Source organism: Coloeus monedula (genome assembly GCF_965178545.1).
Source record: "Coloeus monedula genome assembly, chromosome: 11".
In the NCBI taxonomy this organism is placed as follows: Eukaryota; Metazoa; Chordata; class Aves; order Passeriformes; family Corvidae; genus Coloeus; species Coloeus monedula.
In genome coordinates, this window is record NC_138791.1 from 3,720,469 (window position 1) to 3,734,504 (window position 14,036).

Here is a 14,036-nt window from a genome sequence, read left to right on the forward strand (position 1 = left end):
GAACCCTTAGGCGCGACATTGAACTGATTAGCTATTCACAGGTCTTGTTCTGGAGTCGTGTTATTTCGTTGCATAGAACATCAGGCGGGTGAGCGGGCGGCTGCCCCCCGCCACGGGGGTGCCGGCGGGGCGCTGCCAGCGCGGGGAGGCGGCGGGGCGCGGGCGAGCCCCCTCCTCGGGCTGCCTCCCCCCCTGGGAATCCCCTCCTGGCAGGGCGAGTGGGCTTTGGCCGCCGGCCGCTGCGCCGGCCGTCCCCGCAAAATGGCTTGAGAAGGACTTGGATTGCACAGTAAAAGGAAGGATACTGCCGGAGGCAAAGCTCTCCTGATCTTGTTCCACGGGATTTGTGCTCTTGTGTAGCCTCCTGCACTCTATTGCTTCTACAGACGACAGCCCGTGTGCTAACTCATCGCACAAAGCAAAGAGGGAAGAGGATTTGGTATAAACTTTAGAAAAATAAAACCCCGAAACCAAAAGAAAATGAACCCAAAGAAACCGAGGAAAAAAAGGACCCCCCCTGACGACGCCCCGTGCCCCCCCCCACCCCCCGGTGCGGATGAGGTATACACAGAAATCAAAGTGGGATGATTAAGGCTGTTCTTGAAAGAAAAGGGGTGCCCGGCGGCAGGCGCGCTGGCTGCGTGGCGAGGGCGAGCGCGGCCCTTTCAATGCTTCCAATGGCTTCGGGACGCGCGCCCAGCCGGCCGCGCCGCCTGTCAGAGTCCTATGGCCTCGTATTTCGGTAGTGAAACAGTGTTAGGTCCTAGCTGACGCGCTCCGGGGCTCCCCGGCGGGGCCGGGAGCGGCCGCAGTGCAGGGGGCGCGGGGACGGCCCCGGCGGGGCGGGTGGGGTCGGGAAGGAGGAGCGGCGCCCACGGCGCCCAGCCCTCGGCTCGCGGGGGAGAAAAACCTATGAAGAGGCCAGAGCTGGGGTTCAGAGGGAGCAACTCTGCGTATAATCTTGAGAAAGGGCCGCAGCCCACCTACGGGGCCTGACCCGATGGTCCGGATCAGGCCCATCCCCTCGGGGCAGCTGCCGGGGCTCGCCGTGTGCCGCGCCGGAGCTGCTCGCCAGGCGTGGGGGGCACCCGCCCCGGGGCGTCCGCCGGGCCCCTGCTCGGCCGCCGTTTGGTCCAGCATCCAGGGATCGCCCTGCTTTCAAAAGCTTGCGAGAGACAGAGAGAGAGGCGTTAGTTCGAGCAGCCCCTCCCCGCGGAAGGGACCCCGCCGAGCGGCAGCGCTGGCCCGAGCGAAAGAGCCCCAGAGAGCCAAGAGGCACTGCCGGCGGAGCAGCTGCCGCCGCCCCCGCCCGCCCCCACGCTGGACAGACTCCCGGAGCAGAGCCTGGACCGCCCAAATCTTCCCTGGAAACCCAGAGTCTGCACCAGCGCTTCCGAGACTGGGGAACAAGGCCAAGCCCCCACGTCTTGGCTTGGGGCCAGCACTTGGGGATGAAGATGGGGATGAGTGGCCCAGCACGAAGGGGATGGGTCCATGCTATGTCTTCCCCAGCCTGGGGGCTGGGAGTGTGGCAAGGCAGGGCTCAGCAGGTGCTGGGGGGACAGTGGTGCCACTGCGGCTGGAACCTCAGAGACGGCATGGCACAGGGGACTTGTGTGCAGGTGTGCCCTGTACACTCACTGTTATACTCAGAGTCTGGCGCCGCGTGCTGAATTCACTGGCTTCTTCATAGGTTTTTCCAGTGCAACGACTCAAATCTCCACTCACTTCCCAAACTCCTGCAGTGTGGAAGGGAGGAGGAGGGCATCAAGCACGGCTGGGGCAGGGAGAGCCCATGGCACAGTGCCCGGTGCTGGCTGCACTCACCTTGTGCCGTTCTCTCACCAGAACGAAGTGAACTTCTTGCCGAAAGCTGACACCGCTGTGGGGAAGCCAGAAGAGGTGTCAGTATGGCGCAGTGACCCTGGTCCCCCACCTCCCTGAGCCCCAAACTGTGGGAGCACTGCATCCCACTGGCTGCAGCCAGCCATCCCCAAGGTGTGTGACTCCGTCTCGGTGCAGAAGAGCATCACCATCCTGTCCCCATCCCGGGAGGAGCCCTCACCTTCAGTCAGTTTGCCTGCTTGTTCCGCTGCCCCCCCTGGCAGGATTTTGGAGAAGACGCTCTCTCCTTCCCCGCCGGGCTGTCCCGTGGCCATGCCCGCGGGACCACGTGGCCCGGCCGTCCTCGGACCGGCCTTGCTGTCTGCTGGGGGACAAACGAAGCCACTGTTAGCAGGGGACAGGCCCAGCTGGGGGAGCTCAGCTGAGCTTTGTGGTGCCAGGCAGCTGGCACAAGGGGGGACAGATGGCACAGTACCGCTGGGGCTCACTGACCTGCTGCTCCCAGGGGCTGTGCTGACGGCGCTCTCCCCGGCTGCTGTGGCACTTTTGCTGCAGGTTTGGATGTGTCCGTTGGCTCCGCTTTCGTCTGGAAGGGGGAAAACAGCTCTCAGGGCTCACCCTCCCAGTAGAGCATCCTCCGGGGGTTGCCCAGGCCAGGAGGTGACACCGAAACCCCCAAACACTGCTCTACAACTCCAAAAGAGGCAGCAAGGGATCCAGGACATAGTGATATCCCCTCTTGGCTCCCCTTGAGGGGATGGCAGCTCCCACAGCACCCAGGGAGGGTTGTCTGTAGTGAGCATATGAGTGGGATACACTTTACCCCATGGCTCCCATCCCCAACGCTTCCCCTGCCAGCCCCTGGCCGCAGCCAGCTGTGCTGATTCCCGGCAGAGCTGTGGGGTCAGGAGGCAGCCTGGCCAGCTAAGCCCGTACTTACCACCGGTGCTGGGTGTCCAGCTGGCTGTGTGTGGAGTGTGGCCGGTGCCTTCCCTGCTGCCTGGGCCGGCCCTGGCTGCTGCTGCGGTGGCCGAGATGAGGGGGGTCCCTGTGTCCTGCCCCTGGTCTCAGGCTGTGCCGAGCTTGCTGGCTGGGCAGCCTGGCGCGCTGCCGGCTGCTGCCGCGCTGCTGGCTGCCCTGCCTGCTGCTGCCTGGCCGCTGGCTGCTGTGGGTGTGCGAGGGGCTCTGACTTTGGCGCCGGTGTGGCTGACCCATGTGGCTGGGAAGGCTTCTGTGCCTTGGGGGTCTCAGTGCCATGGTGGTGAGCAGTGGGGCGGGATGACGGGGCGTAATCAGCGGAGCTGGGGCCATAAGGCGCGCGGGAGTCGGGCTGCTGCACCTTCTTGGGGCCGGCTGAAGGCCCATGGCCACGGGGCTCATGGCGGCCAGATTCTCGTGGGTGTTGCTTTGCCGAGCGGCGTGGGGGCTCATCGGTGGTGTGCCGGGAGGAGCCAGAATGGCGATCATACTCCCTGTGGTGCCGGTGCTCGCGGTGCTGGGGGTAGTCATCGTGCTGCCACGGGTCTTCATCAGGGGGCTCATCATAATCGTGGTAGGTGTGCTTAACTGGGGGTCTCTTCTGCGAGGAAGAGTGGCCACCGTAGTGCCTGACCCTCTCTGCCCGCGCCTCCCTGGGCTTATCAAACCAGTCTGTCTCCTCCTGACCCAAATGATAGGCTTCGGAAACCAAAAACAAACCACAGTCAATCTCTCGCTCGAGGCTGCGTGGGTGGAAGCCATGCAATGAAGTGGGAGGGGCAAGCAGCGGGCACGCGCGCGGGGGACAGCACGTGCTGGTGGGGACGGGACGCGGCGCAGCAGGGCACCGTGCAGGACCGGCTAACACCGAACACCCAGGGCAGGGGGAGGAAGGCACGTGTCAAGCAAACTGAGGCGGTGAGAGTGTCTCTGCGTACGAGCGGACGGGCATGCCCCGGGGAAGTGCCATGCTCTGGGGTGATCACCACGGGGAGCCGTTACCTTCGCTGTCCGAGACAACGCAATGGGCATCATCCATGCCGTAGCCCTCCTCGTGCTTGTACGAGTGACTCCTTGGCACGTCTTTGATGTGCTTTTGCACATCAGGCAACGAGTGGCTGGAGCAGAACTGGGAGCAGGGGTCCCCCGCTGACTGGGGGCCCGGCCCTCCTGCAGTGCGTGACCCCCCCATTGACTTCCCCATGGGGCTGACGGGGCTCTCCTCCTCTGAGGGCTGCGAGCGCATGGGCGCCCGCCCACGGCTCTGGCTCATGCTGAGCGATGAGGGCTTGGAGCTGACTTTCTGGGAACGCTCCATGCTCTCCCGCTCATAGGACTTGCTCCGGCCACCCATCTCCCGGCTGGAGGACTTCTCCACCCCATAGCCAGAGGAGCGGGTTCTGCTGCTGGAAGAGTAGACCCGCTCCTCCTCATCCACCAGATCCCGGCTGGAGACACCATAGTACTTCTGCTGCTCATAGACATTCTTCTTCAGGCCATAGGTGATCTCATCCTGCAGTTTCTTGGCTCTGGAGGCCACGTTGCTGCTGCCAATAGAGGTGGTTGTTGAGTAGGAGGCCAGGTCTGACTCCACGTCTTTGGCTTCTTCAATGGGGGAGAACTTGGAGATCTTCTGCTCCATGCCCTGCTTCCTGTGCTTGCTGCGCTTGGAGGAGATGACAGCGGGTGCCAGGTTCTTGGATGAATGCTTCGGTAGTGGCGTGCCAGAGCTGTGCTTGTCCATCCGTGAGGAGTGCCGGTACTCACTGTCCCCATAGTAGTAGCTCGAGCTGGTGGAGCTCCCTGACACCCTGCCATCGCTTTCTGTGCCCCGGTAGTAGCTGTTCTTCCCACGATGGTCAGGGCCATGGTGATCATAGATGTCCTCCTCAGACTCCTCCTCGGCTTTGGTGTAGCAGCAGGGACGGCTGGAGCCCTCGGTGTCCCCTAGATCACTCTTGTCTCTGCTGTGGCGGCTGTCGGTGCTCGTGCCCACCGGCTCTGCTTTCTGCCCGTCCACTGCTGGACTCTCCTTGGTGAGCTCGCTGATGTCCTCGATCATCACATAGTTACGGGGGATGTTCTGCTCCAGACTGGTGTAGAGGGACTCGGAAGAGTAGCTGGCCGAGGGGCCTGGTGCCGCGCTGGTTCTCTCAGCTGGACGGGTCTCAGGTGCCTTGTACTGCTCGTAGCCACCGCTCGCCGGTGCAGTGCTGAAGGTGACGTCAGGCACAGCAGAGGAGCTGGTGGCCGCACCGATAACCTCATAGTTGGTGGGGATTTTCTGTTCTAGGTCGGCCAGAGAGGTCTGCCGCGGCTTCTGGTGCCCACCAGCTATGTCTGCCGGGCTCTGGTAGAGGGCGGGCTGTGCCGCCGGCACGGTGGCTGCCCCAGCGAAGGCGCTTGGGGCTTGGTAGGGGTTTTGGGGCTGGAAGCCTGGCTGGGCTGGGGTGCCCAGCTCTGGGTATGTGGTGCCGGGGGCCGAGAAGCCACCGGGCGAGGTGAAGGTGGGCAGCGGGGCTGCCGACAAGCCATCCTGTGAGGTGCTGGCTGTGGGGTACTGGGGGTGCTGCAGGCGTGGTGGCGGGAAGGCAGCGGGGCCCTGCGGGGCAGGGTATGGGTAGGCGCCATAGGAGGCGGCAGCGGCGGCGGCGGCGGCGGTATAGTCAGGGTACTGCCCGGCAGGGCGCAGGCTGGCGCTGTCGTAGGCGGCGAGGCGCAGGCTGTGCAGCTCGCTGTCCGACAGGTAGTCGCGGCGATCGCCGGGGTAGCGCAGGTAGGGGTGGTCCCGCCCACCAACCCGATCCTTCAGCAGCGACTCCTTGCGCTGGGTGATGCCCAGCTCCAGGTACTTCAGCTTGGCATCGATCTCTTTCTCCTCCTCGTCCAGCTCCGCCTGCTTCTTCCGCAGTTTGGTGGCCTCGTGTTCCACCAGCCTCAGGTCGCGGTCCAGCTCCTTCAGCAGGCTGGCCTTGGTGACAGGCGCGGTGGCCTTGGGAGCCAGGCTGCTCAGGTAGAGCTGGGAGGCAGCTGGGCTTGCCAGGGGGACGTGGGGCTCCTCAGGTGGTGGGCTGGGCAGTGTCCGCTTCACCTTGCGTGCCAGTGAGCTCGACTGCAGCCCCCCCACCTGCAAAGCCAAGGGACATCTGGTCAGGGGGGCAGGTGGGTGTCCCCCCACGTCCCACCCCAAGCATTGCAGTGCTCCTCCCGTGCCCTAGGGGCTGGAGTGAGGCATCCCGCTGTGCACGTGTTCCCCCATGCACTGAGAAAGCGGCGTTTATGTAAAAGCACAATAAATAGGATGGAAGTAACAGGCAGGGCGCCTTCCGTGAGTAATTACCGGGGGTGGCAGCCGGCCAAGCGCTGAGCTGGCCATGTGCATACCCTCTGCTGCAAAAAATGCTTTCTGTCCGCGGGCACTTGGCAGAGGGACCTGGGGGACTGCCCGGGGGTGCTGCTGCCCCAGGAATTGCCCGGGGACTTCCTGGCTGGGCACTAGACTGCCCAAGGCAACCTCAGTGTGTGGGCACAAAGGTGTGAGCAAGAATCACCACAACCCTAAATGGAGCCGTGCATGGTGGTGGCTCCTCGAGAGAGAAGGGGGACCCATCTGGAGCAGGGGACAGCCCTGATGCTGCCAACCCGCAGCATCTCCTGCCTGCTGACAGGCTCGTGCAGCCAGTGGACCTCCAGGGCCTCCCTCCAGCTGCTAGTATTGGCACGCACGTCTGTGCCTGCTGGCTGCCATCAGCTGCTGCGGGGAGCCGGCCTTTTGCAATATTAATTACCACAGCGCTAATGAAACTGAAATGTCCCGAGGTGCCTCCTGGGGCTGTTCCCTGAGGGTAAGGTTGTTCCCTGTGGTGACGTACCTGTGAGCTGGGGAGCAGCGGGTGTTGGTAGAGGGAGAACCTGTCCTTGCCAGCCTCCTCGGCGGTGGGGCTGATGGGCTTGGGGTCGGACAGGGAGCGCTGCATGGTCTTGATGGGGCGTGGCAGCGTCTGCTGGCGCTGGGCTAAGTCGGTGGTGAAGTGCTTCTGTGGGGGGACGTGGGCCTTGTTCAGGCGCTCACTGGTGGCGAAGGAGGACTCCAGGAGGCGGTGGGGGGATAAGGGGGAGACAGGTGAGTAGAGGACCTGGGGAGAGCGGGGTGGCTGTCGGGTCACCAGCTGGGAAAGGGATTCGGCCGGCAGATGGGACTGGTAACCAATTTCCAGGGGATCTGGCTTCTTCTTCTCAAACTTGCCCAGGGTCTGCTGCCGGACAGTGTGGGGGTCCAGGGGGCCTGTGCTCACTATTTGGAGGTTGGTGGAGTAGGGTGGGATGGTGGTGGGCACTGTCAGCTGGGGGACCACGACGCCAGGTTGGGGAGCTGGCTCTGGCTCTGTCTGGCAGGCCAGACTCTCACCCCGCTGCGTCTTCTCTGGGGCTGAGATGTACTTCACGATCTCCACTCGGGGGTCATGGGTGGTGATGTGAATGGAGGGGGAGACGCGGAGGAGCTGGTCGGGCTCAGTCTGCACCGAGCAGTCGCTGATGGTCTGGATACCCACGCTGGCTGTGCGGGTCGCCCCATCCGTCTTGCCCTCAGTGCTGGCCTCAGTGTGCCGTGAGGCCCTGGAGCGCCGGCGGCGCACAGGCTGCTCCCACTCTCCGCTGTCCTCCTCGTCTGTCTGCACACTGCAGTCAGCGCTGCGCCGCGTCCGCCGCCGCCGCGACAGCATGAACCGCTCCTCGCCGTCCTCCTCATCTGTCTGCACGCTGCTGTCTGCCATCTTCCGCGCTGCAAAGGTCTCCTTCTCGTAGGCATCCCGCAGCCGTGGCATCGAGTTCCTCTTCTTGATGCCCCGGCCAGGCTCCCAGGACTCCTCGACTTGAAGTGACATGTCTGAGGCTGAGCTGCTGAGTGGCCGCTGTGGTGCAGGGTAGCGGGGACCAGCGGGACCCTCTGGGGGTGTCTGGCCTGGTGGGGGCCATGCCTGCCCATTGTGTGGCAGCACCCGTGGTGCCTCAGCGGGCCCCTCGGGTGGGCGGGCAGTGGGCTCCACGGGAGTGGGGAAGATGGTCTTCTGCCGCTTCTGCTCCTCCAGCTGCTGCTGCAGCTGGTGCTGGAGCTGGTGGATGTGCTCGAGCTGCAGGCGCTGCTGGGCGAGCTGCTCCCGCTGCAGTGCCAGCTGCGCATGCCGCTCTTCCTGCTGCTGCTGCAGCACCTGCTGCTTGATGCACTGCAGCTCCTGCAGCTCCCGCTGCACCAGCAGCTGCTCCTTCTCCCGGTGCCGCTGCAGCTCTGCGCGCTCCCGCTCCAGCTCCTCCTGCAGCCGCAGCTGCCGCAGCTTCTCCAGCTCCACGCGCTCCCGCTCCAGCTGCAGCACGTGCTCCTGCTGCTTGCGTTGACGCTCCTCTTCCCGCTCCCGCTCCTCCCGCTGAGCTCCATCCAGTGGTGGCTTGGGTGTTGTGGCCACTGGCCCGCTCTCCTTAGGGGCTGCTGGTGCTGCCGGCGCCTCTGCACGGGGGGCAGCCGGTGGTGGCTCTGCTCTCTGCAAGCCACTGGCAGGGGCAGCGGGGGCAGCGGGGGCTTTGGGAGCAGGAGCAGCTCCCACCGCTGCTGGTGCTGTGCTGGCGACAGGCTTCCCCAGGTAGACGGGTGTCTCCATCATCGAGGTGGCTGGAGCTGGCCGGCTTGGGGCTGGGAAGCGGTAGAGGCCCTGTGTTGCAAGCGGGACACGGGGGGTGACAACTGGCAGCCTGGCCAAGCTGGCCAGTGGGACTGCTGCCACACCACCTGGGCCATAGGGTCTATATAGCCCACGCAGCATGGGCCGCAGCACTGAGGCTGGCTGGGTGGTGATGGGCAGCGTGGAGGCAATGGGGGTGTTGATGGTGGAGTAGATCATGCCATCGGCAGCCCGCACGGTTGCGGAGGAAGGAAGCATTTGCCGGATGGTGCCCAGGCGGACACCAGGAACGTTGTACTGTGCCAGGTTGCTGAAGCCCTGCCGTCCCTCGGGGAAGGTGGGGTTGTACATCCCACTGGGTTTGGGGGGTACAGGGCCCTGCTGCTGAGCTGCCAGCCCCGCTGTGCCCCCCTGCCCGGTGCTGGGGCCATATGGCAGCACATCAGGGCCATTGGCATGCCGGCCCCCGTACTGGTCCATGGAGTTGAGGGCAGCACACATGCGGCTGATCTCACGTGCCGTGGTGGCACTGTAGTGGGCCAGGCTGGACTCCTGGAAGCTGGCCAGATCCCCCCGGTGTGAGAAACGGTAGTCGGAGTAGATGTTGGAGGCCGAGCTGTATCTCCGCATGGGGAACGGGTGGCTCAGCAGCTCTCCTGGTTGGCGGAGGTCAGAGAAAGAGCCGTACTGCAGTCCCTGGCCCAGGTAACCCCCCTCGGCAAAGCCCACGCTGTAGGAGTGCTTCATGGTGCTGAGGTCCACGGCGGCATCACCTGCTGGGGCAGGGAAGGGCTGATCCCCCTTTGTGTGGTAGTAGCTCATCCCGATTTCAGAGAGGTTCGTGTCTGACATGGAGGAGTAGAGGCGTCCAAAGGCGCTGGCTGGGTAAAACTTCTGCTCCTCGTAGAGCGCAGGTGCTGGGGCAGGCTGCTCCCGGTAAGGGAAGGTCTCTGGCAGCTCTGGCTCTCTGCTGCCATAGATTGGCCCGCTGGCTTTCCGACCAGGCACCACTGCCGCCTCCCCGGTTTTCTTCTCTGGCATCTTGGAAGTGGGGTTGAAAGCACCCGTGCAGCTGCCACCGAAAGGGAACTTGTAGACCATGTCACAGCAGGCCACCTGGCTCTCTGGCTTCACGCCTGTGAGGTCCAGGACATTGGGTGGTGCCTCCTCCTTCAGCACTTTGGTCACTGGGCCAGTTGCTGACTCCTCCATCTGCACCATCATCACCTGGGATTTCTTGCCGCCCAGGGCAAGGAGAGGGCTCTGGCTCTTCAGCTCTACTGGCACTGCCCGGTACACCTCTGATCCTGGCTCTGGTGGGAAGGACTGTGGGAGGCCGCCGGCATTCTGCACCCCACCGGTCTGTGTGAGGAGCACGTCCTTCTTTGCCATCTGGCCCGGCATGCCGTACCTTGCAAATTTGGTCTGGGGGGCAGCAGTGGGCTCAGGCTTGCCACTGGCCACCCCACTGGCTCTGACAGTGGCTGTCTGGACACCCTGCTCCACCTGCTTCACCTGCGCCAAGCACACTGGGCTCCCGGTCCCCTGTCCAAAATCCACACGGCTCTGGAAAGGGTCTCCATAGACCACAGGTTGCTTGGACTGCGAGAGGATCATGGGAGAGGCGATGGCCAGGCTGGCAGTGCTGGCTGCCGCGATGATGGCGTGGGGCTGTTCCTGGGCATTAAGGTTGATGATCAAGGGCTGGATGGCCGTGGACTGCCGGTTTGGGATGTGGTCCAGGGTCAGGCAGTACTTCCTGGCCTCGGTGGCCAAGGACGTGAGATCCATGCCTTGGTCTGTTATGATGATGGGGGCAGACTTCAATGCGGTCCGTAAGTCCACAGCGTTGCTGCTTGGCACCTTGGGCCCTGGCTCCACCCGGGATGTGCCGGGGATGGAGGAGATGCGGCAGAGGGAGATGTTTTCCGCAGGGAGTGCTCCCCAGCTGTACAGCCCTGTGATGCCATCGGCAGCTGAAGTCACAGCAGGTGCTTTCTGGGCATGGTCCTTCACTGGCTGTGCCCTGATGTAGGCACCTGCCGGCTGCTCAGGCTCCGGTGTCTGGGTGTAACCATGTGCCAGCAGCTGCCGGCTTGGCCTGGTGGGGGACGAAGTGGGAGACGTCAAGGCGCCAGAGCTGACTGGCTTGGTTTGGCTGGCTGCATCGGCCGCCAGCGTGATCACCATGAAAGGGGAGTCCTGTGAGGAGGCCTGCCGGGTCAGGCGTGGCGAGCCCGCCCGGTGCGGCGTCTGCGTCCCCTGCGCCACCATGGGGGAAGAGGCATCTGGGCCAGCAGCAGCAGCAGAAGGACCCTCATAGGAGAGGACTGGGCTCTGTGTCTGCGTGGAAAACTCTGCCGTGGCCTTTGTGGTGCGGGTGGGACTCTGTGTCGGGGAGGTGGGTGAGAGTGGAGGGCTGGAGCTCTTGAAGAAGGTGTATGTCTTGGGCACTGTGGGCTTGCTGTCGCTTGCAGCTGGGAGCTTCTCCCTGGCTGTCTGCACACTAATCTCCACTGTCCTGGTTCTGCTGGTGTCCTCTGTCTGTGAGCCATAGCTGACAGTGCTCTTTGATGGAATGTAGCTTCTCCCAGCTACGGATGGGGCCTCCAGACTTGGTGAGACGTAGCTCTGCAGCGCACTCCCAGGGCTGCCTGCTGCTGTCGTCACCGTGCTGGTGCCTTTGCTATAAGCATAAGGAGTGGTAGTAGCCTTGGATACTGGACTGGGTGCTGTTGGGGCACTCTGGAGCTTGGCTAGGTCTTGTCCCTCTTTTGCAAAATGCTGGGTGACCCGGACATCAGGAATAGTCTTGCCGATGCTGCTGTCGGAGCTGGCAAAGGAGACAGGAGCAGAGAGCTGTGTGGGGCTGGTGCCAGGGGTGAGCGGGCCACCGTTCTGCTTCAGCAGGTCAGCATAGGCGCTCTCGGCATTGAGGAAACGCTTCTCCTGGTACGCCTCCTCCTGCCCCTTCACCTTCTCACCCTGCTTGAGGGCCAGGTCAAAGGAAGAGGACTGGTGCATCCTGGAGATGCTCTGTGAGGTCTGCAGGATCTCCTCATACACCGCTCCTGCCTTCGGGAGGGCACTGGTATAGTCGGGCTGGGAGGGGTGCGTGAGGCCGCCGTCGTACCGGTAATCCTCACCATATTGATACTCAAAGCCGTTCTGGCCCTCAGTACTGCGGTAGCCAACCTGCTGGTAGGTGCTGCTGTAGGAAGAGGCTGGCTGGGCCTGCTGGACTTGCTGCTTCTGCATCATCTCTGCCTTCCTCATCATCTCCTCGTAGGCTTCCTCGGCACTCTTCAGGGGCTTGCTGGTGGGCTGGCTGGCACCACTCTCCACCTTCTCTGTTGGGGAGTACAGTGACATGAAAGTGGGCAGGTTGTATTCGCTGCCTGACTTGTACAGCTTGGAGGTCACAGCGTCAAAGCTCTCCGCTTCTGAGTCAATGGAAGGCGAGTACTCGGAGCAGGAGGAGCGGTGCAGCTCCTCCATCTCTGCCGCCTGTCGCAACTCCTCTGTGGGGGAGGCATCCTCGATGGGGGAGAGATTGCTGGGGGGGGTTTTGGAGCGCTCCCTCCTCCTCTGGGCCCTCAGCTCCTCCTTGTCACGCTTGGTCTTGCGTGCTGTGCTCCGGATGCGCTGCTGCTCCACCTCCCGCATCTTCTCCTGCTCCCGCAGCAGCTCCTCTTCCTCCCGCATCTCCTCCTCCTCAGACGAATCCTCAATGGTGGGCAGCAAGGGGCCATGTGAGCGATGCCGAGCCTTCCTCTGCTGCTTCACCTCCTCCAGCCGCTGCCGGCGGCTGGGGCTGCTGTCGCTATCCTCCTCCAGTGAGGAGATGGAGGTGGGTGAGGTGCCCGAGGTGTAGCTGGGCGTTGTGGCTGGCAGGGTGGAGGAGTACTCGCCCCGTGAGCGCTCCTCGGGGGAGCCTGTCAAGCTCTCCATCTCCAGCTCGGGTTCCCGGTCCAGACTGGTATCTGGCTCCTGGCCAATCTCCATCTCCCGGCCGTAGCCAGTTGTGCTGTTCAGCTCAATGGTCTTGAATCGCCGCAGCCCACCCTGGGCTGTGCTCAAGTCATCACCTTCCATTGCCTCCACCTCTTTGCTCTCCTCTGTGTACATGCTGCTGGCACCATGCGGCAGGCGCCGCTTGGCCGACGCTGGCTCTTTGCCCTTCTCTGCCTCGGTCTTCTGCCCAGCTTTGGGGATGCTGTACTTAGTGCGCGCATAGCCTTGCTCCTCCTCCTCGAGGTTGTCCTCCTCAGCACTCATCTCCAGGATCTGTCTCCGCATGAACTCCTCATCGGTCACCTCTGCCTCCTGGCCCTTGGTCCGGGGGGGCACCGGGGAGAAGCCCCCCTCACTGCTGTCTTCCACATAGTCATGCCGCAGCTTGCTGCCAAACTCATCTGAGGACTCCGCACTCTCCCGACGCTCCCGTTGGTTGTCCCACTCCTCATCCTCCTCCAGGATGTCCTCCAGCTCCTCATCCGAGTCGAAGGCTTCGGGGGTGATGGAGAGGTACCGTGGCCGCTGCTGTTGCCGCTGGTCCTCCTGTGGCTCTGTGTGGCTCTTGCTAAGCTCGGGGGACTCTGTCGGTGCGCCCCGGCCTTCCAGGAGAGGCCTCATGCTGCTCTCCAGCTTAGTGAGCTCAGAAGGGCTGGGGGGGCTCTGCCCGGCCAGCCCGGTGCTGCTCAGCTTCTCCTCTTCCTGCTGCACCAGGCCAGTGATCTCGCTCTGTGAGCTGGAGATGCCATCGGAGGAGTAGCCAGTGTCGCTGAGGCTCTGGGGGCTGCGGGACAGGTCTGAGGGGTAAGGCTTGCTCCCATCCTGCAGGCAACGAAGAACACAGAGTCAGATCCGGGCAGCTCCAGAGCTGCTGTTCCTACTTCCCCTCAAGCCCTCTCCCAAGGAGCACACAGGAAGTCTGGGCACCACTGGGAGCCAGCCCAGAACAAAGGCTGGGGGCCGCCCTGTGTGTCCCCCAGTTCAGTGGTGCACCAGCAACTTGTCTGTGCTAACAAAGGCAGGTGAGAGGGTGTGCTGCAAGCAGGGGATGGTACATCTAATGGCCCCGGGGGTAAAGACATTGGGGGACTAATAAATATGTTTGAAAAACTGGGCCTGCAGCCCCCAAGGCACCCTTCAGAAGCAGGGCTGGATCCTCACTAGATGCCAGCAGAAATAAACAGCCCCCTTTAATTGGCTTGACAATTAGGCAGTGTGGGGGACAAGCCTCTGAGCCATGGGGACTGTGCATCACACCCAGCCCTGGCGCTACTGGCAGGACCTGTCACCCTGCCAGCACAGAGGCACCACAGACCACTTCTACTCTGGGGGCACAAGGAGGCTCTTCCCTGGGGGTTGCACAGCAGTGAGGGGGGCAAACATTCCCTCCTGGCTCGTGGGGACCTTCTGCCATGTCCCCTCCCCATGGGGGGCTCTGCTGGCTGCTGCTGGGATGGGTGCTCCTGGGGAAACACCATCCCAAGGCAGCCAAATGTTTCCCCAAATTGTTTTGAATTTAGAAAA

The 14,036-nt window shown here is 63.3% G+C and overlaps 1 protein-coding gene across 1 annotated transcript in view; it reads right to left on the reverse strand.

Moving 5' to 3' along the window:
* Window positions 1–1,841: 1,841 nt before the first annotated feature.
* BSN (bassoon presynaptic cytomatrix protein) overlaps window positions 1,842–14,036 on the reverse strand; it is a gene marked incomplete at both ends in the record, with an annotated part of 86,729 nt that continues 74,534 nt past the window's right edge. Inside the window, 6 exons of the mRNA XM_082288546.1 lie at window positions 1,842–1,882; window positions 2,066–2,209; window positions 2,338–2,431; window positions 2,786–3,522; window positions 3,826–5,950; window positions 6,696–13,334. Coding sequence (XP_082144672.1) covers window positions 1,842–1,882; window positions 2,066–2,209; window positions 2,338–2,431; window positions 2,786–3,522; window positions 3,826–5,950; window positions 6,696–13,334 — 9,780 coding nt within the window. The remainder of the gene's footprint in view (window positions 1,883–2,065; window positions 2,210–2,337; window positions 2,432–2,785; window positions 3,523–3,825; window positions 5,951–6,695; window positions 13,335–14,036) is intronic.